The 21665-nt window shown below is 46.2% G+C and overlaps 1 protein-coding gene across 3 annotated transcripts in view; it reads left to right on the top strand.

The window, feature by feature from the left end:
- Window positions 1-21665, top strand: part of ANO7 (anoctamin 7) — an 87642-nt gene that overhangs the window by 13326 nt on the left and 52651 nt on the right. For 2 of the 3 annotated variants that reach the window (XM_073570239.1, XM_073570238.1), the window contains exons 4-6: window positions 9175-9350; window positions 9484-9591; window positions 9851-9987. In XM_073570239.1, coding sequence (XP_073426340.1) covers window positions 9175-9350; window positions 9484-9591; window positions 9851-9987 — 421 coding nt within the window. Of the gene's footprint in view, window positions 1-496; window positions 627-9174; window positions 9351-9483; window positions 9592-9850; window positions 9988-21665 lie in introns of those variants that run through there. The other variant, XM_073570240.1, reaches the window with a different exon arrangement.

Raw genomic sequence — 21665 nt, 5'->3', positions numbered from 1 at the left:
CGTACTGTAGGTGAGCCCGGAATGACAGTGCCCTCTTTAGAAGCGTTAGGTGTAGAGGGAATCTGCCCAGCTCGGCCCGGCAAGCACTATTGGAGGTGCTCCGATGGACTTGGAGAAGGTGCTTGCAGAATTCCAGGTGGAATATTTCTGTTGGGCTGGAATCCCACCTTGACCAGTCTGAGTAGGTGTGAGGGCCCCAGACTTCACTGCCATACAGGAGGATTCGGGAGATGATAGAGTCGAAGATTTTTAACCAGACCCTCACTGGTGGCTTAAGATAGTAAAGTTTCCTTCGGATGGCATAGAAGGTTTTGCAGGCCTTGTCTTTCAGGGTCTCTATGGCTTGTTTGAAGCTCCCTGACCGGTGAATCTCTAGGCCCAGGTAGGTATATTTGTCCGTTCCTGTAAGGGCGCAGTTGTTGAGGACAAATGAAGGGTGCTGGTCTGATTTTCTCTCTCTCTTCTGGAACACCATGATGTTGGTTTTCTTTAGGTTGACCGGGAGTGCCCAGGTGGAGCTGAATTTCTCTAAGATTTTCAGGTTGTCTTGGAGTCCTTTCTCGGTTGGTGACAGAAGCAGCAGGTCATCTGCATACAGCAGGAATTTCATCTGCGCGTCGTGGAGGGTGAGACCTGTTGCTGTGGAAGATTCCAGAGTGGTAGCTAGCTCGTTGATGTAAACGTTGAAGAGCGTTGGGCTTAGGCTGCAGCCTTGTCTTACTCCCCGGCTCTGCTGGAAATAAGCCGTTCTTTTACCGTTCACACTCACGCTGCAGAGGTTCTCGTGTAGGAGCTTTTGATAACATCGTAGGTCTTTCCTCCTATTCCGCTCTCCAGCAGTTTCAGGAATAAGCCTGGGTGCCACACTGAATCAAAGGCCTTTTTAAAGTCCACAGAACAGGCGTATATCTTCCCGTTCTTTGTATTGTGGACGTGTCTCTGTATGAGGCTGTGCAGGGTGTAGATGTGGTCAGTGGTGCGGTGGTTTGGCATGAACCCTGCTTGGCTCTTGCTGAGGACGTTGTACTCAGTGAGGAAACTGAGGATCCTCTTGTTCAGGATGCTGTTGAACAGTTTTCCCAGGTTGCTGCTGACACATATTCCTCTGTAGTTGGCTGCGTCATACCTGTCCCCATTCTTGTGGATGAGTGTGATGAGGCCTTGGTTCCAGGTACGAGGAAAGTAGCCGGCACTTAGCGCAATATTGAAGAGTTTAACCATTGCAGCCTGTATTTCTGGTGGGCTGTACTTCAGCATTTCTGGTAGGATTCCATCCAGGCCACTGGCTTTTCTACATCTTATGGAAGAGATTATCTCTGCTACTTCCTGTAATGTAATAGGTGCATCCACAGGGTTTTGGAAATTTTTTACTTTTTCCTCCATTGCTTTTAGTTTTGCCATTATGTTTTCCTGTTCTTGGCTTAGTTCTTCCTTTGGAATGTCTTTATAGAGGTCTCTGAAGTACTGGAGCCAGATGTTGCCATTTTGGATATGGATGTTGTTTTTCTTGTCTTTTGTGCCCATGTTGTTCCATAGTTCCCAGAAGGAGTTGTCTTGGAGGGCGTCTTGGAGTTGGTTAAGTTTGGTGGAGATGTAACTCTGCTTCTTCCTCCTGAGTATGATTTTGTACTGCCTTTGTATAGTGTCATAGGCATCCCTCAGACCCGGGTGGTTGGGGTCTATGTGTTTCTTGTTTGAGGCTGTTCTCAGGGTCGTCCGTACGGCTTTACATTCTCTGTCAAACCATCCATGTATATATACAGGACAGTGTTTATACACAGGACAGGAGGAGTGGTACTGTGCAGTGTATATATACAGGACAGGAGGAGTGGTACTGTGCAGTGTATATATACAGGACAGGAGGCCTGGTACTGTGCAGTGTATATACACAGGACAGGAGGAGTGGTACTGTGCAGTGTATATATACAGGACAGGAGGAGTGGTACTGTGCAGTGTATATATACAGGACAGGAGGCCTGGTACTGTGCAGTGTATATAAACAGAACAGGAGGAGTGGTACTGTGCAGTGTATATATACAGGAGGAGTGGTACTGTGCAATGTATATATATATATAGGACAGGAGCAGTGGTACTGTGCAGTGTATATATACAGGACAGGAGGGGTGGTACTTTGCAGTGTATATATTCAGGACGGGAGGAGTGGTACTGTACGGTGTATATACACAGGACAGGAGGAGTGGTACTGTGCAGTGTATATACACAGGACAGGAGGAGTGGTACAGTGCAGTGTATATACACAGGACAGGAGGAGTGGTACTGTGCAGTGTATATATACAGGACAGGAGGAGTGGTACTGTGCAGTGTACATATACAGGACAGGAGGAGTGGTACTGTGCAGTGTACATATACAGGACAGGAGGAGTGGTACTGTGCAGTGTATATATACAGGACAGGAGGAGTGGTACTGTGCAGTGTATACATACAGGACAGGAGGAGTGGTACTGTGCAGTGTATATATACAGGACAGGAGGAGTGGTACTGTGCAGTGTATATACACAGGACAGGAGGAGTGGTACTGTGCAGTGTATATACACAGGACAGGAGGAGTGGTACTGTGCAGTGTATATACACAGGACAGGAGGAGTGGTACTGTGCAGTGTATATATACAGGACAGGAGGAGTGGTACTGTGCAGTGTACATATACAGGACAGGAGGGGTGGTACTGTTCAGTGTACATATACAGGACAGGAGGAGTGGTACTGTGCAGTGTATATATACAGGACAGGAGGAGTGGTACTGTGCAGTGTATATATACAGGACAGGAGGAGTGGTACTGTGCAGTGTATATACACAGGACAGGAGGAGTGGTACTGTGCAGTGTATATACACAGGACAGGAGGGGTGGTACTGTGCAGTGTATATATACAGGACAGGAGGGGTGGTACTGGGCAGTGTATATATACAGGACAGGAGGAGTGGTACTGTGCAGTGTATATATACAGGACAAGAGGAGAGGTACTGTGCAGTGTATATATACAGGGCAGGAGGGGTGGTACTGTGCAGTGTATATATACAGGACAGGAGGGGTGGTACTGTGCAGTGTATATATACAGGACAGGAGGAGTGGTACTGTGCAGTGTATATATACAGGACAAGAGGAGAGGTACTGTGCAGTGTATATATACAGGGCAGGAGGGGTGGTACTGGGCAGTGTATATATACAGGACAGGAGGAGTGGTACTGTGCAGTGTATATATACAGGACAAGAGGAGAGGTACTGTGCAGTGTATATACACAGGACAGGAGGGGTGGTACTGTGCAGTGTATATATACAGGACAGGAGGGGTGGTACTGTGCAGTGTATATATACAGGACAAGAGGAGAGGTACTGTGCAGTGTATATATACAGGGCAGGAGGGGTGGTACTGGGCAGTGTATATATACAGGACAGGAGGAGTGGTACTGTGCAGTGTATATATACAGGACAAGAGGAGAGGTACTGTGCAGTGTATATACACAGGGCAGGAGGGGTGGTACTGTGCAGTGTATATATACAGGACAGGAGGAGTGGTACTGGGCAGTGTATATATACAGGACAGGAGGAGTGGTACTGTGCAGTGTATATATACAGGACAAGAGGAGAGGTACTGTGCAGTGTATATACACAGGACAGGAGGGGTGGTACTGTGCAGTGTATATATACAGGACAGGAGGGGTGGTACTGTGCAGTGTATATATACAGGACAAGAGGAGAGGTACTGTGCAGTGTATATATACAGGGCAGGAGGGGTGGTACTGTGCAGTGTATATATACAGGACAGGAGGGGTGGTACTGGGCAGTGTATATATACAGGACAGGAGGAGTGGTACTGTGCAGTGTATATATACAGGACAAGAGGAGAGGTACTGTGCAGTGTATATACACAGGGCAGGAGGGGTGGTACTGTGCAGTGTATATATACAGGACAGGAGGAGTGGTACTGTGCAGTGTATATATACAGGACAGGAGGAGTGGTACTGTGCAGTGTATATATACAGGACAAGAGGAGAGGTACTGTGCAGTGTATATATACAGGGCAGGAGGAGTGGTACTGTGCAGTGTATATATACAGGACAAGAGGAGAGGTACTGTGCAGTGTATATACACAGGACAGGAGGGGTGGTACTGTGCAGTGTATATATACAGGACAGGAGGGGTGGTACTGTGCAGTGTATATATACAGGACAAGAGGAGAGGTACTGTGCAGTGTATATATACAGGGCAGGAGGGGTGGTACTGTGCAGTGTATATATACAGGACAGGAGGAGTGGTACTGTGCAGTGTACATATACAGGACAGGAGGAGTGGTACTGTGCAGTGTACATATACAGGACAAGAGGAGAGGTACTGTGCAGTGTATATACACAGGACAGGAGGGGTGGTACTGTGCAGTGTATATATACAGGACAAGAGGAGAGGTACTGTGCAGTGTATATATACAGGGCAGGAGGGGTGGTACTGTGCAGTGTATATATACAGGACAGGAGGAGTGGTACTGGGCAGTGTATATATACAGGACAGGAGGAGTGGTACTGTGCAGTGTATATATACAGGACAAGAGGAGAGGTACTGTGCAGTGTATATACACAGGACAGGAGGGGTGGTACTGTGCAGTGTATATATACAGGACAGGAGGGGTGGTACTGTGCAGTGTATATATACAGGACAAGAGGAGAGGTACTGTGCAGTGTATATATACAGGGCAGGAGGGGTGGTACTGGGCAGTGTATATATACAGGACAAGAGGAGAGGTACTGTGCAGTGTATATACACAGGACAGGAGGGGTGGTACTGTGCAGTGTATATATACAGGACAGGAGGGGTGGTACTGGGCAGTGTATATATACAGGACAGGAGGAGTGGTACTGTGCAGTGTATATATACAGGACAAGAGGAGAGGTACTGTGCAGTGTATATACACAGGACAGGAGGGGTGGTACTGTGGAGTGTATATATACAGGACAGGAGGGGTGGTACTGTGCAGTGTATATATACAGGACAGGAGGAGTGGTACTGTGCAGTGTATATATACAGGACAGGAGGAGTGGTACTGTGCAGTGTATATATACAGGACAAGAGTAGAGGTACTGTGCAGTGTATATATACAGGGCAGGAGAAACTTCTGAGATTGGCACACATTTTGCCTCTTCAGAGTATGTGCACACAATCAGGAATGGCTCAGTAATTGCTGAGGATTTGACGCAGGTGAAATCTTCACCAAATCTGCATCTGAAGTCACTGGCAGGTCACCTGCGTTTTTTATGCGTTTGTTATGCTTTTTTCCGCTTGAGTTTTTTATGTTTTTTTTCATTGCATGCGTTTTATTGTCACTTGAAATAAAGCTATTTCAAAGTTGGCTTCTGGGAAGGAAAACAAACTGATTTCCTGTTTGCTGATATATTGGGGTATGTTCCCACGGTCAGTAAACCCTGCGGGTTGGATCCTGCGTACATCCGCAATGTCCAACCTGCATCGTCGAGCTGTTACAGCATAGTGGATGGGATTTCAAGAACTCCCATGTACACTATGTGTGCACCGATGCCTGTGGCTCACCTGCAGAGATGGACATGCGGTGCTTCTTTCCAGACCGCAGCATGTCAATTTATGTAGCTGTGTAAATTACCCATTCACTATCATTAGATGCAGTAAAACCGCATTATCTTACTAATCACATGCGTATTAAGTGGTGGAACGCAGCTTACCATGCATGTGTACTAATTTAAACAATGGTGAAGCTTGTGACACATCCGAATGTACATGACACAGGAAGTGGAGGAAATCACAGAGAGAGGTCCCCTCCTTTTTAATAAATAAATAATTGAAAAAAATAACGTGGGGTCCCCCTATATTTGTTAACCAGCCAGAGTAAAGCAGACTACTGGGACTGGTATTTCAGGCCGGTAAGGATCCTTGAACCTTACCATCCTGATAATACCAGGCTGCAGCAGTCTGCTTACCTTGGATGGTTAGCAAAAATAGTGGGATCCCCTCCAAAAAAAACACTATGGGGTCCCCCTATAACCAGCCAAGAAAAAGCAGACAGCTGCGTCCTGGTATTCTCAGGCTGCCGAGGCCAATTGGTTTTGGCCCTCACCAGCCTAAAAATAACAGCCTGCAGCCGCTCCACAATTGGTACATCCAAAGATGCGCCAATTGTGGCACTTTTCCCGGCTCTTCCCACTTTCCCTATAGCGGTGGGAAGTGGGGTAATATTTGTGCGGTTGATATCACCTTTTTATTGTCCGGTGACATCAAGCCCATGGCTTAGTAATGGACAAGGGTCTGTAAGACACTTATCCATTACTAATCCTATAGTTATATGGTAAATAAACACACAGCCAGAATAAAGTATTTTAATTGAAATAAAGTAACAGACTGTTAATAATCTTAATTAAACCACACTCCTGCCCCTTATTCTCCACATTCCTGCCCATTATCCTCCACACTCCTGCCCATTATCCTCCACACTCCTGCCCCTTATCCTCCAAACTCCTGCCCCCTTATTCTACACACTACTGCCCCCTTATTCTCCAGACTTCTGCCCCCTTATTCTACGACTTCTACCCTTTGCCCTGGCAAGTGGATATTGGCTTCCTGGCAGATCCTGACTGATGGCCGCCTGTTCTTGTCTCATCAGAGCTCAGAGTTTTCACAATTTCTGGCTTTTTGTTTGTCACATTTTGAAGACTGACCACTGGTTCTAAATGGTCTCCATCATACTGGAAAAAGCAGTGCTCATCACCACATCCTTGTACTAGCTGTATTCATTTTCTCTGGTTAAGCCCCTTCTGATTGGGACATCTGGAAGATGATTGTCCAGAGAAGACAAGTTGCTAATATCCAGCTGCTGGGGATAAGGGGCAGATGTGTGGAGGATAAGGGGCAGATGTGTGGAGGATAAGGGGCAGGAGTGTGGAGGATAAAGGGCAGGAGTGTGGAGGATAAAGGGCAGGAGTGTGGAGGATAAAGGGCAGGAGTGTGGAGGATAAGGGGCAGGAGTGTGGAGGATAAGGGGCAGGAGTGTGGAGGATAAGGGGCAGGAGAGTGGAGGCAGTGCTAGGAATATTGAGGCGACACAGAAACTTCATGTGTTTGTAACAACGTTCAAAATGTTTATAATTGTCCGTCAGTAACCATACAAACAGCCAACTAAAATAGTGAAAAATACTGAACCTGCAAAAATGTGAAAATCAAAACTTGCATCAAAAGTTTTACAGGTCATCTGTCAGTGATTGACCCTTCTGAGCCGACTATATGGACAGCAGGTCGTAGGAAGCTGAATAAAGTGACACCCTGATATCTGTGGTCCAATGTCTTATTCCAGAGAAATCCATGTAAATGCGTTCTTACGATCTATGGGCAGGGCATAGCTCTCCCTGAGAATCTGCAGCCAGAGCTTCTTGTGAAAAAAGTTGTTAGAGACTCATCGCCAGTTATCACAAACGCTTGATTGCAGTTGCTGCTGCTAAGTGTGGCCCAACCAGTTATTAGGTCTAGGGTATGTGCACACGCTGCGGATTGTGCTGCGGATTCGCAGCAGATTTGGCCCTTTGGATCCGCAGACAGTGTACAGTACCATGTAAGTCTATGGGATTTACAATCTGCAGTTCACATGCTGCGGTTTTAAATCCGCAGAAAGAATTGACATGTCCATGACCTATTCCATTGTCCAGGTGTCAAACCGCAGGGGAAAACCGCTGGCCAATCCGCAGGAAAACCGCAGGTCACTTTACCTGCGGATCCGCATGGAAAAATCCGCTGGTGAATACGCAGCGTGTGCACATAGCCTTAGGGGGCAATCACTTTTTCACACAGGGCCCTGGAGGTTTGGATATATTTTCCCCTCAATAATAAAGACCTTCATTTATAAGCTGTATTTTGTGGTTACTTGTGTTATCTTTGTCTAATATTTACATCTGTTTGGTGAAATGAAACATTTAAGTGACAAACACGCAAAAGCATAGGAAATCAGGAAGGAGGCAAACACTTTCTCACACCGCTGTACACTTGTGAACAGTGAAGTTGCAACTCCAAGAAGTAAAGGAAATGGAATTATGGAAATCACCAGATGGATAGATATGGTAATGATATAATGATATATAAATGGAAACTATATTTTCACAACATCTGGATTATTCAGTATGGAGTCTGAGCCTCGTGCAGAAATCCTCCAGCTGCCTTCACTGAGGTTATTAATGGTCGTCTGAGGACGGTTCTGCGATTGTATAAATCACCAGCTCCTGTATAATCATCGACGAGTGACCTCCCCGATATGCTCGATGGAGAAAAGTCCGGAGACGCTGCCGGCAGCTCAGGTGTAATCACCAACCAGTGGCCTCTCAGGTGTGCTCAATGGAGACATGTCCGGAGATGATGGTGGCAGCTCCTGTGTAATATCCGACCAGTGACCTCTCAGATGTGCTCGATGGAGACAAGTTCAGAGACGCTGCCTGCAGGTCCTGTGTACTGACCGACCAGTGACATCTCCGATGTGCTCGATGGACACAAGTCCGGAGACGCTGCCTGCAGGTCCTGTGTACTCACCGACCAGTGACGTCCCGATATGCCCGATGGAGACAATTGGATTTGTCCCTGGACCTGTGTCCATCAAGGACATTGAGGACGTCACTGGTCAGTGATTATACAGGAGCTGCCGACAACTGATCCTGGTGATTTGTACATTGAGGCCAGGGTCACATTTGCAACTGCATGGTGAGAAACTCTCGCCTCAATACCCGGCACTGCCGCCGGTACTTGGGACCGGATTGTGCGGCTGCATGTATTTCTATGCAGTGCCGGGTATTGACAGGAGAGACTCGCGTGAGTTTCTCGCATTGAAGTTGCAAGTGTGACCCATGCCTTAGCCGAAGAAGTGTCCTCAGACGACCATTCATTATTAACCTCAGTGATCACAACCGAGGCTGGAGGTGTCGGGACTTCTGCATGAGGTTCAGACTCAAGACTGAATAATCCGGATGTGAAAATTGTTTTTCCATTTTTCATCATTTTCAGATCAGTGACGTCTCCATCTTGTGATTTCCATCATTCCCGTCTCTGTCTAGGCGTCACCATTCCTGTGATGAGGAGTGACTGTATACATAGTCCTGTGTTTGCCATAATTATTATTGTAGACAGTGGGATTTTGTGCTGCTGTTTTGTCACCTTTTTGCAGACTTTGTTCTTGTTTGGGAGGAGAAACTTTCTTCCAAGAAGCACAAGACAGAGAAATCCTCAAAAGGACCTGACCATCGTGGACACGGGGGCAGAGCAAGGGGCAAAGCCGCTTATGAAAATCACCGGAGGCGCTTCCACCGCAACTTGCTGAAGGCTGGCCTCCTGTGTGAGAAGGTGAGGCCCCTGCCAAGGACAAATGGAGGGTCCCCTATGTAGCCCATAGTTCTGTGGCCCCTGATTGTGGCCGACACATGAGGCTTCACTCACAAAGATCATGTGTGGTAACAATGTGCATGGCCCTGTACAGGAGCAGACTCTGAGCGAGCGAAGATCTCTGCACTATCTGAAGCTTAGCGCCCCCTGGGATGTGCTGGTGTACTACGCTGAGGAGCTGTGCATGCGGGCCCCACTACAGGTCAGGCTGCATTATTTCCTATTCAGTGGCCCCATGGAATATCTGGGAATAGGGCCCAGTTTGCTGTGAGCACCACAAGTAATTTTTTTGGGGTGGTAAAATTTAAAATCACAAACCCTTATGTCGACCATCCAGGATTGGAGATGTCCTCTGCAACCAGGCTAAGGGAGAGGGAATTGACAACTACTGTACTTTTAACAATCTTTGACTGAGGGCAGAGGTTGTCATTTGTTTCTTTTACTATTGTGTCCTCAATCAGGCCCAGCCAAATCCAGACAACAACACATCGGACAGATTCCTGCAGAGGCTCCACCTGCCCAGCCCCATGTACCAGCACGTCCCCAACAAGCCACTGGATTATTACACCTGTGCATTCCGCAAATCCAAGCTGCAGAGGTGAGACCCGACCGAAGAACCATGTATCACTGACCTGATAGGGTGGGACTGGTCTGCATTGTACATCAACTGGAGCAAATCATGACACTGACCTGAGATCCTTACATCTCCGTGCACATACATTACTGATCCTGAGTTACATCCTGTATTATCCTCCAGAGCTGCACTCACTATTCTGCTGGTGCAGTCACTGTGTGCATACATTACATTACTGATCCTGAGTTACATCCTGTATTATACCCCAGAGCTGCACTCACTATTCTGCTGGTGCAGTCACTGTGTACATACATTACATTACTGATCCTAAGTTACATCTTGCATTATACTCCAGAGCTGCACTCACTATTCTGCTGGTGCAGTCACTTTGTACATACATTACATTACTGATCCTGAGTTACATCCTGTATTGTACCCCAGAGCTGCACTCACTATTCTGCTGGTGCAGTCACTGTATATTGGCAAATAGTGGCAAACATAACACATGTATGAGGGAAATAACAATAAGTATAAGGCAAATTGTCGCCTACCACTCAAACATGTATTTTTAATGGATAAGTATAGAGCCAACTGCAGAAAAGCATGCTGAGAAAACACTGAAAGCAGTCATAGGGTCCCATTAAAATTCGCCCCCTGATGAAGGAGCTTGCTTGCTCCGAAACGCGCGTCGGGGAAAGGCTGACGGTCCTGCTCCTCTGCTTACACCTCCTGCTATATCCAGGTAACAATACTTTATTTATGATGCTTGATTTTTAGGCTGCTGTGTGCTAGTATTTTGCCTGTATTGCACCCGCAACGGCTATGAGTCATCATACTATGCATGTACTTTTGTCATGGACGGTTGTCCTTCAATATGAGCACTTGCTCTTAGCTTAGTACTTGTATATTCATATTATCATGACAGGTGGTTGCTGGAAGGTGCCAATTAGATCTTTTTCTGATATCATTTGATTAATTATGTGCAATGCAGTCCGCATCTTCCTACATGTTCAATAGTATATATGTGTAGTTGCAGAGCAGTTTGATCCGGATGCCCATTTTTTTCTTGTGTGACCACTTGGTGTGTGCAATATTCCCTGCCCCTACCGTTGTACCATACCCGTCTTTATATTCTTTGTATTTAATAAAGTATTGAATTTTAATGGGACCCTATTGGTGCAGTCACTGTGTACATACATTACATTACTGACCCTGAGTTACATCCTGTATTATACTCCAGAGCTGCACTCACTATTCTGCTGGTGCAGTCACTGTGTACATACATTACATTACTGATCCTGAGTTACCTCCTGTATTATTCTCCAGAGCTGCACTCACTATTCTGCTGGTGCAGTCACTGTGTACATACATTACATTACTGATCCTGAGTTACATCCTGTATTATACTCCAGAGCTGCACTCACTATTCTGCTGTTGCAGTCACTGTATATTGGCAAATAGTGGCAAACATAACACATGTATGAGGGAAATAACAATAAGTATAAGGCAAATTGTCGCCTACCACTCAAACGTGTATTTTTAATGGATAAGTATAGAGCCAACTGCAGAAAAGCATGCTGAGAAAACACTGAAAGCAGTCATAGGGTCCCATTAAAATTCGCCCCCTGAGGAAGGAGCTTGCTTGCTCCGAAACGCGCGTCGGGGAAAGGCTGACGGTCCTGCTCCTCTGCTTACACCTCCTGCTATATCCAGGTAACAATACTTTATTTATGATGCTTGATTTTTAGGCTGCTGTGTGCTAGTATTTTGCCTGTATTGCACCCGCAACGGCTATGAGTCATCATACTATGCATGTACTTTTGTCATGGACGGTTGTCCTTCAATATGAGCACTTGCTCTTAGCTTAGTACTTGTATATTCATATTATCATGACAGGTGGTTGCTAGTAGGTGCCAATTAGATCTTTTTCTGATATCATTTGATTAATTATGTGCAATGCAGTCCGCATCTTCCTACATGTTCAATAGTATATATGTGTAGTTGCAGAGCAGTTTGATCCGGATGCCCATTTTTTTTCTTGTGTGACCACTTGGTGTGTGCAATATTCCCTGCCCCTACCGTTGTACCATACCCGTCTTTATATTCTTTGTATTTAATAAAGTATTGAATTTTAATGGGACCCTATTGGTGCAGTCACTGTGTACATACATTACATTACTGACCCTGAGTTACATCCTGTATTATACTCTAGAGCTGCACTCACTATTCTGCTGGTGCAGTCACTGTGTACATACATTACATTACTGATCCTGAGTTACCTCCTGTATTATTCTCCAGAGCTGCACTTACTATTCTGCTGGTGCAGTCACTGTGTACATACATTACATTACTGATCCTGAGTTACATCCTGTATTATACTCCAGAGCTGCACTCACTATTCTGCTGTTGCAGTCACTGTATATTGGCAAATAGTGGCAAACATAACACATGTATGAGGGAAATAACAATAAGTATAAGGCAAATTGTCGCCTACCACTCAAACGTGTATTTTTAATGGATAAGTATAGAGCCAACTGCAGAAAAGCATGCTGAGAAAACACTGAAAGCAGTCATAGGGTCCCATTAAAATTCGCCCCCTGAGGAAGGAGCTTGCTTGCTCCGAAACGCGCGTCGGGGAAAGGCTGACGGTCCTGCTCCTCTGCTTACACCTCCTGCTATATCCAGGTAACAATACTTTATTTATGATGCTTGATTTTTAGGCTGCTGTGTGCTAGTATTTTGCCTGTATTGCACCCGCAACGGCTATGACTCATCATACTATGCATGTACTTTTGTCATGGACGGTTGTCCTTCAATATGAGCACTTGCTCTTAGCTTAGTACTTGTATATTCATATTATCATGACAGGTGGTTGCTAGTAGGTGCCAATTAGATCTTTTTCTGATATCATTTGATTAATTATGTGCAATGCAGTCCGCATCTTCCTACATGTTCAATAGTATATATGTGTAGTTGCAGAGCAGTTTGGTTCGGATGCCCATTTTTTCTTGTGTGACCACTTGGTGTGTGCAATATTCCCTGCCCCTACCGTTGTACCATACCCGTCTTTATATTCTTTGTATTTAATAAAGTATTGAATTTTGATGGGACCCTATTGGTGCAGTCACTGTGTACATACATTACATTGCTGATCCTGAGTTACCTCCTGTATTATTCTCCAGTGCTGCACTCACTATTCTGCTGGTGCAGTCACTGTGTACATACATTACATTACTGATCCTGAGTTACATCCTGTATTATACTCCAGAGCTGCACTCACTATTCTGCTGGTGCAGTCACTGTGTACATACATTACCTTACTGATCCAGAGTTACATCCTGTATTATTCTCCAGTGCTGCACTCACTATTCTGCTGGTGCAGTCACTGTGTACATACATTACATTACTGATCCTGAGTTACCTCCTGTATTATACTACAGAGCTGCACTCACTATTCTGCTGGTGCAGTCACTGTGTACATACATTACATTACTGATCCTGAGTTACCTCCTGTATTATACCCCATAGCTGCACTCACTATTCTGCTGGAGCAGTCACTGTGTACATACATTACATTACTGATCCTGAGTTACCTCCTGTATTATACCCCAGAGCTGCACTCACTATTCTGCTGGTGCAGTCACTGTGTACATACATTACATTACTGATCCTGAGTTACCTCCTGTATTATACCCCAGAGCTGCACTCACTATTCTGCTGGTGCAGTCACTGTGTACATACATTACATTACTGATCCTGAGTTACCTCCTGTATTATACTCCAGAGCTGCACTCACTATTCTGCTGGTGCAGTCACTGTGTACATACATTACATTACTGATCCTGAGTTACATCCTGTATTATTCTCCAGATCTGCACTCATTATTCTGCTGGTGCAGTCACTGTGTACATACATTACCTTACTGATCCAGAGTTACATCCTGTATTATTCTCCAGTGCTGCACTCACTATTCTGCTGGTGCAGTCACTGTGTACATACATTACATTACTGATCCTGAGTTACCTCCTGTATTATACTCCAGAGCTGCACTCATTATTCTGCTGGTGCAGTCACTGTGTACATACATTACCTTACTGATCCAGAGTTACATCCTGTATTATTCTCCAGTGCTGCACTCACTATTCTGCTGGTGCAGTCACTGTGTACATACATTACATTACTGATCCTGAGTTACATCCTGTTGATCTTTTATTATAAAAATGAAAAACATAACAATAATAATAACAGAAATAAGAAGAATATCAGCCAGAAAAATAATCAGTATAATGAACACTGGTCCAGCCGCTCATTCTTTCCTCTCACACATATTATACATATATACAGAATAATAACTAATAATAAGTACTTACACCTTTTGGTCCAGTTACCAAACTAACTAATAACAAACAAATAAAATAAACAATAGCAAACAAAAGCTATATACATACATTTCATTTATTTATTTTAGTGTTTTTTTTAAATTTTAAATAAAATAACCACAAACTACACACATATATACAAGACTAAGCTAATCACCACCCCACACTCAAGCCCACCATTCCCAACCCCTGCATTGACCTGAGAGCTGGTTCTGTGTCTCATGCCTCAATCCATGTCCATAGGTCAGATCAGGCAGTGCCAGTGTTTTCCCCCAAAGCCGCCCAGTGTCCCATAATCCTGCAAAATAAACCCACCTCCCCCCTTTTCCCATCACCCAACCTAACACCTACATGCAAATCTATATCCCTATGTACAATATATACAGAAACAAACACCACAATAGCCACAAAGCCCAAGTTCGGCACCTGCAGCCCTATATCACTGTATTCCAACTAAACAAAACAAAAATCTACAGTGTCAGCAGCAGCTCACCACCAGGAAAGGAGATGTCAGACTAGGGCACACTAAAAGAAAAGCCCCTCCAGAGGAGAGCGGCCCTACGTGTGCCCAGTCTCTCATATTCCAGAGAGCGCACCTTCTCCAGGTCACAGCGTATGGTCCTAAACACATAGTCCACTGGGAGAATTTTCTGTTGCGTCGATACTAAGCACCGTGCATTCCACGTGTGATACCTAACCACTCCGCTAACTAGAAATAAGGTGCAGCGGTCCCGGCCACCAAGGTCTACGAATGCTAAATAGGTCCATTCCGCATAAGAGAGTCTAGCCAATGGAGGCTCCCACCCTGTTGTACATCTCTTTGTTAAAAGGACAACGAAGCAGGAAGTGATCCATGGTTTCCAGCACGGTACCACAATGCTCCCGAGGACAATTCCTGTCCTCAGAACTCCTACACTTCAGATTGTTGCTCAAACAGTTTCTCATGGAAGCAGCACCAAGCTAAGTCCCAAAACTTAGAGGGGATCCTGATAGAATTCAGAAGATGCAAACCCACCCCAAGATCCCAACTTGGGCAATCCCTGAGCGCTATAGGCCTCTGGAAATGGGTCAATAGAACCCCATTGTCGAGTAGTTTCCTTGGCAAAGTCCTAATGTCCCACATTCCCAGACCCCACCGGCGAATTACCTTCAGAACCAAGGTAGCGTAAGCCGGAAGATGTCCATGTGGTGTGCGAAGATCCTTCACTTGCCCTTCTATCTCCCATTCCTGGAAGAAAGGCTGAAACCATCCCCTACAGGAGATTACCCACGGAGGAGCCCTCTCTAGAGGTTTGCAATACTGATCTTAACGAAGGTATCCACAAGGAATACCACAGGGTTGACCATACCCAACCCTCCTAGTCTCCTCGTACAGTAGGTAACCTCCCTATTGACCAGGCTCAGTCTATTCTCCCATTACAGTTGGAAGAACAAACTGTAGACCCGAGTCCAGAGAGGCTGCGGCAAGATGCACACACTGCCCAGGTAAAACAGTAAAGGGAGCGGGTAAGTTTTGCTCAGGTTTACACTTTTCCTTAGGGTCAAAGACCAACCTTTCCATTGGTTCACTTTCTGAGTGGCAATCTCTAGTCTGCTGTCCTAATTTTGTTTGGGGTAATCCCCCTGGCCAAATTCGATGCCAAGGACTTTTGCAGAGACTTTGGGTCCTGGAAGGGTGTCCGGGAGATCAAAACCAGGATCACCTCCTCCCAGCCAGAGAATCTCACACTTATCCTAGTTGATCTTGGACTCGAGTGCCTCCGAGTAGCGATGTACCTGTGAAATCAGCCACCCTGCCTCCTCATGAGAGGAAACAAGAACAGTGACCTCATCGGCATACGCCACCACCCTCAGAGTGGCTTCCGGTGCTGCCCGGTCCATCCCGATCTCGCCCAACGGTCCACTCTCCACCCTACTATGAAGTGGGTCAATTGCAAACACGTACAGCAGCGGGCTCAAGGGACAACCTTGGCAAACACCAGACCCAACCTCAAAAGAGCTGCCAATCCAACCGTTCACAAGCAGGAAACTGCCCCATCGTACAATTTCTTAAGCCAATCAACAAACCCCCCCCTCCCCGTCAGGCCATATCTCAGAAGGACAGACCAGAGGTACTTGTGATTAACCCGATGAAACGCTTTTGCCTGGTCCAGTGACAGCATGTATCCCTTCCAATGACCAGCCCTACCCTGCTCCACTGCCTTTCAGGTACAGAGCACAGCACTAAATGTGCTGCTACCTGGAACAGAGCATTTCTGGGCCTCCGAAAGGAGTCGGGGTGCAAATTTCACCAGCCGATTAAACAGCATCTTTGCCAGAACCTTCCTGTCTGCATTGAGAAGCGCTATGGGATGCCAATTCTCAATACAAGATGGGTCCTTACTAGTGATGAGCGAGTGCACTCATTGCTCGGGTTTTTCTGAGCATGCTCGGGTGTCCTCCCGAGTATTTTGGTTGCTCGGAGATATAGTTTTCGTCCGTCTTATCTGCATGATTTGCAACTTGTAGACAGGCTGAATACATGTAGGAATTCCCTAACAAACAGGCATTCCATACATGTATTCGGCCTGTTTGCAAGTCGCAAATCATGCAAATGAGACGAAGAAAACTAAATCTCCGAGCATGCTAAAATACTCGGAGGACACCCGAGCATGCTCGGGAAAACCCGAGCAACGAGTATACTCGCTCATCACTAGTCCTTACCCTTTGACAAGATGATCAGGGCAGACCTCCTCATTGACTTTGGCAGAGTGTCCGAGGAAAGACACTCACTGAATACCTCAGTCAAGAGGGGAACCAGAGCGTCCATAAAGGTCTTATAGAATTCAGATGTTAAGCCATCTGGACCGGGTGATTTTTTGGGGGCAAGCCCTTCAATCGCCAACTTAACTTCCTCTTCCCTGATCATTTCTGTCAAAACGTCAATAGAGGGTTCTCCCCCTGGTTTGGGGACGGCTTCGGCCAGGAAAGCCAACATTTCATCCCAATCAATATCCCTCTTCCCCAAGAGGTGCGAGTATCAGGATCTGACAACCTCCAGGATCCCTGATCTGGATCACCTCAGGGACTCCGTAGTGTCGACCAGTCCTGTAACTACTTTACTTTTCACTGACATCTTCCAGTTTCTGTAAGGGTCGGGTGAGCGGTACTTCCCGTAATCCCTCTCAGGTTGGGATTAGGGTTAGGGGTGTGTTAGGATTAGGTTTGTGGTTAGGGTTATGGGTGCGTTGGGGTTTAGGGTTGGAGTTAGAATTGCGGGGTTTCCACTGTTTAGGCATATCAGGGGCGCTCCAAACGCGAAATGGCGTCCGATCTCAATTTCACTCAATTTTGCATTGAAAAGTCAAACGGCGCTCCTTCCCTTCCGAGCTCTGCTGTGCGCCCAAACAGTGATTTACCTGCATATATGGGGTATCGGCGTACTCAGGACAAATTGTGCAACAACTTTTGGTATCCAATTTCTCCTGTTACCCTTGGTAAAATAAAACAAATTAGATCTGAAGTAAATTTTTTGTGAAAGAAAGTCAAATGTTCATTTTTTTTTTTAATCATTGCAAAAATTCCTGTAAAGCACCTGAAGGGTTAATAAACTTCTTGAATGTGGTTTTGAGCATCTTCAGGTGTGCAGTTTTTAGAATGGTGTCAATTTTGGGTATTTTCTATGATATAGACCCCTCAAAGTGACTTCAAATGTGATGTGGTAAAAAAAGTGGTGTTGTAAAAATGAGAAGTCGCTGGTCAACTTTTAACCCTTATAACTTCCTAACAAAAAAAAATTTTGGTTCCAAAATTGTGTTGATGTAAAATAGACATGTGGAAAGTGGGAAATGTTATTTATTAACTATTTTGTGTGACATAGTTCTCTGTTTTAAGGGCATGAAAATTCAAAGTTGGATAATTGTGAAATTTTCAAAATTTTCACTAAATTTCCGTTTTTTTTCACAAATAAACGTAATTCATATCAAAGAAATTTTACTACTATCATGAAGTACAATATGTCACAAGAAAGCATTGTCAGAATCACCGGGATCCATGGAAGCGTTCCAGAGTTATTACCTCATAAAGGGACAGTGGTCAGAATTGTGAAGAAATTGGCCTGGTCATTAACGTTGCAAACTACCCTTGGGGGTAAAGGGGTTAAACTCATCTGCCATGTTTGGCAGCCTGGTATCTTGAAAAAAGAAAATATCAGCTTCAACCCGGCTGAGAAAATCAAAGGCCGCAAATATAGTTGTATTTGACTTTATGCTGGCGACATTAATGGACGCCAGCATCAACAGAGTGGGTACTGTCATCATTGGTGATTGAGTTAGGTGGTTTCCTTCTTCCCACTCCCCTTATCCTCTGCCTCAGAGGAGGAATCCTTCCCCCACTTTAACAACACAGAGGTGTCCATTCCCACATGTCTTTTCTTTTTATCGTCATCGTCTCTGGACTCCAGGCCAGTCCCTCCCACCAAGGACCTTACATCCCTAGGAGAAGGAGACTCGGCACCCTCTGTAAGCCCCGCCAAAGCCGGAACCTCAAGCTCAGCTTCCTCCTCAGAGGAAGAGATGTTCTCAAGGGCATGGAACCGGTTAGAAAGACCAACCAGAGGGAAGTCAGTTTTTCCTTCCTTAGGTACTTTGGTCAGAGCAGGAAAAGATTTTTTATCTCCCTTCTTTCTCTTCTTTTTGGTGCCAAGCTTACGCTTGTCCTCTAGCCACTGCCTATTATCCTCATCAAAACTTTCATAATGGGAGGATTCTGAGGAAGTGGCGCTTTCCTCCGTGTGGATCCTCCTGACCTCCTCATTCAACTCATCATCCCTCAGTAGCAAGACTGGCGTCCAGGACAGGGGCCGCCCCAGTAGCCCGGGACTCGCCCAGCTCCCTCTCCTGTCTGCGCTTGTTTAGATGCCTCAGCTGGGCAGGTGTCTTTTTATTGCTTTTCCTCCTTAGCCCCTCAGCTCTCTCACCCCTGCTAGTCCCTTCCCCAGCAGAATCAGCCTCACAGCTTTCTCCGCTGATCTTTTGCTGATGTGAGGCGCCGCTGATCCTTTATATCATTATCTTGTTGACCAGCGGCGCCAACACAGAATAGGACTTTGGGAGGACTGGAACTCCCAACCGCGGCAACCCCTTCACACTGCCGCCGCTTCTCAACTAAGTGAAAAGTGGCAACAGCATTCAGGGGCGCCGAGGATACTGAAGATAGCCCCCGACACTGGGCCGCTCCCCCCTCCCACTGAAGAGCGCACCACAGTATCGCTGCCTGACTGTTGGCCCGCCGCGGGCCGCCCTCGTCCAGCCTCCTCAGCCGAAGCATCTCCTGCTACGTCCCCTCTACTACAAGCAGAGACGGAGCTCTGCACCTCACTACCATGGTCTGTAATCTGTCCACACCTTTGCACCGGCTCCACAGCAGAACCCAGACTGGGCTGGGCAACGGGGCTTACACAGCGAGCTGACCCTGCAGCTGACTCGGGGTACAGAGAGGGTGGCATACACATAGCTTACCGCTTCCTGCAGCTTTGGCTTGGTGGTCTTCTTTGCCTTTTTCTTCTGGCCCCATGGTCCCTCCTCCGGTAAGTAATTACCAAGATGGGAGTTCTCAAGGCACACTGGGGACTACAGGAGCTTAATCTCTGCCATTAGTGCACCTCCCTGACCGCTGTCACTGGCATCCCCAGAGCCGGCAGAACTGTGCCCAGATGTCCTGTAGGGAGCTCGCTGCATGTGGCCTGCGGGTGACTTTGCAGGCTGCCAGGTGGGGCTTTTTGCTGGTCATCCTTTAACTCATTATAATTATCCACCTGGCTCTTAATCTGCAGCCCCACATGCCTTTGCTTTCTGGTGTCAGCCATTTCTCTGAATCGGTCTTCATTCAGCAGTTTTTCTTTAGTTGGTCCACGTTTTTCTCTGAAAAAGCTTTCCTCACCTCCAGCTCATTAATTTCAAGCTTAAGTCTCTTTTCTTCCGCCTGGAGTTGCGTCTTCCTCGATTTGTAGGAACCTGCAGCTTTGGCGCTTGTGCGGCGCAGCTCCTCCAGGAGCCTCCTGAAGGTCTTGCTTGCATCTTCATACTCACAGATGTGGCTCATGACCAGGGAGCCATAGGTAGACATATACTCCCGGGGTCTCTGAAGCCTCCAACCTTCCTCAGTGAGGTCGGCCTAACCTCAGTGAGAACTCAGCTTTCCTCCGGAAGGACCACCATCTTGCACGCTAGCAGGCTTCTCCTCCATGTTGGAAGCCTTGCGGCTTCTTTGGGTCTCTGCAGACCGGAGGGAGTAGGAGCCACATTGCTGCATCTCCTGGTGGAGCATCTCACCCCCGAGTCCTCTAATGTGCAGGCCGGTTGCTGTTTTTTTCTGCCCCCCACCCCGCCAGCCTAGTCCGGGAAACAGAAGCCTGGGACTTGGATCCTTCACTCATCCCAGGAAACCTACTCCCTCCCTGGGTAAGAGAGAGGGCAGGTCCCCAGGTGGAGAGGTGGTGGAACTCAGGACCGCAGGAGCACACAGCAGGATCTTTAACAACCACACCCACAATTACCTGAGCAAAACTGCACTCACTGTTCTGCTGGTGCAGTCACTGTGTACATATATTACATTACTGATCCTGAGTTACATCCAGTATTATACTCCAGAGTTGCACTCATTATTCTGCTGGTGCACTCACTGTGTACATACATTACATTACTGATCCTGAGTTACATCCAGTATTATACTCCAGAGCTGCACTCATTATTCTGCTGGTGCACTCACTGTGTACATACATTACATTACTGATCCTGAGTTACATCCAGTATTATACTCCAGAGCTGCACTCATTATTCTGCTGGTGCACTCACTGTGTACATACATTACTGATCCTGAGTTGCATCCTGTATTATACCCCAGAGCTGCACTCACTATTCTGCTGGTGCAGTCACTGTGTACATACATTACATTACTGATCCTGAGTTACATCCAGTATTATACTCCAGAGCTGCACTCACTATTCTGCTGGTGCAGTCACTGTGTACATACATTACATTACTGATCCTGAGTTGCATCCTTTATTATACCCCAGAGCTGCACTCACTATTCTGCTGGTGCAGTCACTGTGTACATACATTACATTACTGAGCCTGTACTGATTCTGAGTTACATCCTGTATTATACTCCAGAGCTGCACTCACTATTCTGCTGGTGCAGTCACTGTGTACATACATTACTGATCCTGAGTTACATCCTGTATTATACCCCAGAGCTGTACTCACTATTCTGCTGGTGCAGTCACTGTGTACATACATTACATTACTGAGCCTGTACTGATTCTGAGTTACATCTTGTATTATA

This window comes from Dendrobates tinctorius, unplaced genomic scaffold, assembly GCF_039654945.1.
Source record: "Dendrobates tinctorius isolate UK_male_01 unplaced genomic scaffold, ASM3965494v1 ptg000028l, whole genome shotgun sequence".
Taxonomy (NCBI): domain Eukaryota; kingdom Metazoa; phylum Chordata; class Amphibia; order Anura; family Dendrobatidae; genus Dendrobates; species Dendrobates tinctorius.
Note: the sequence above shows the minus strand (reverse complement) of the source record. Positions and strands in the feature narration are given on the sequence as shown.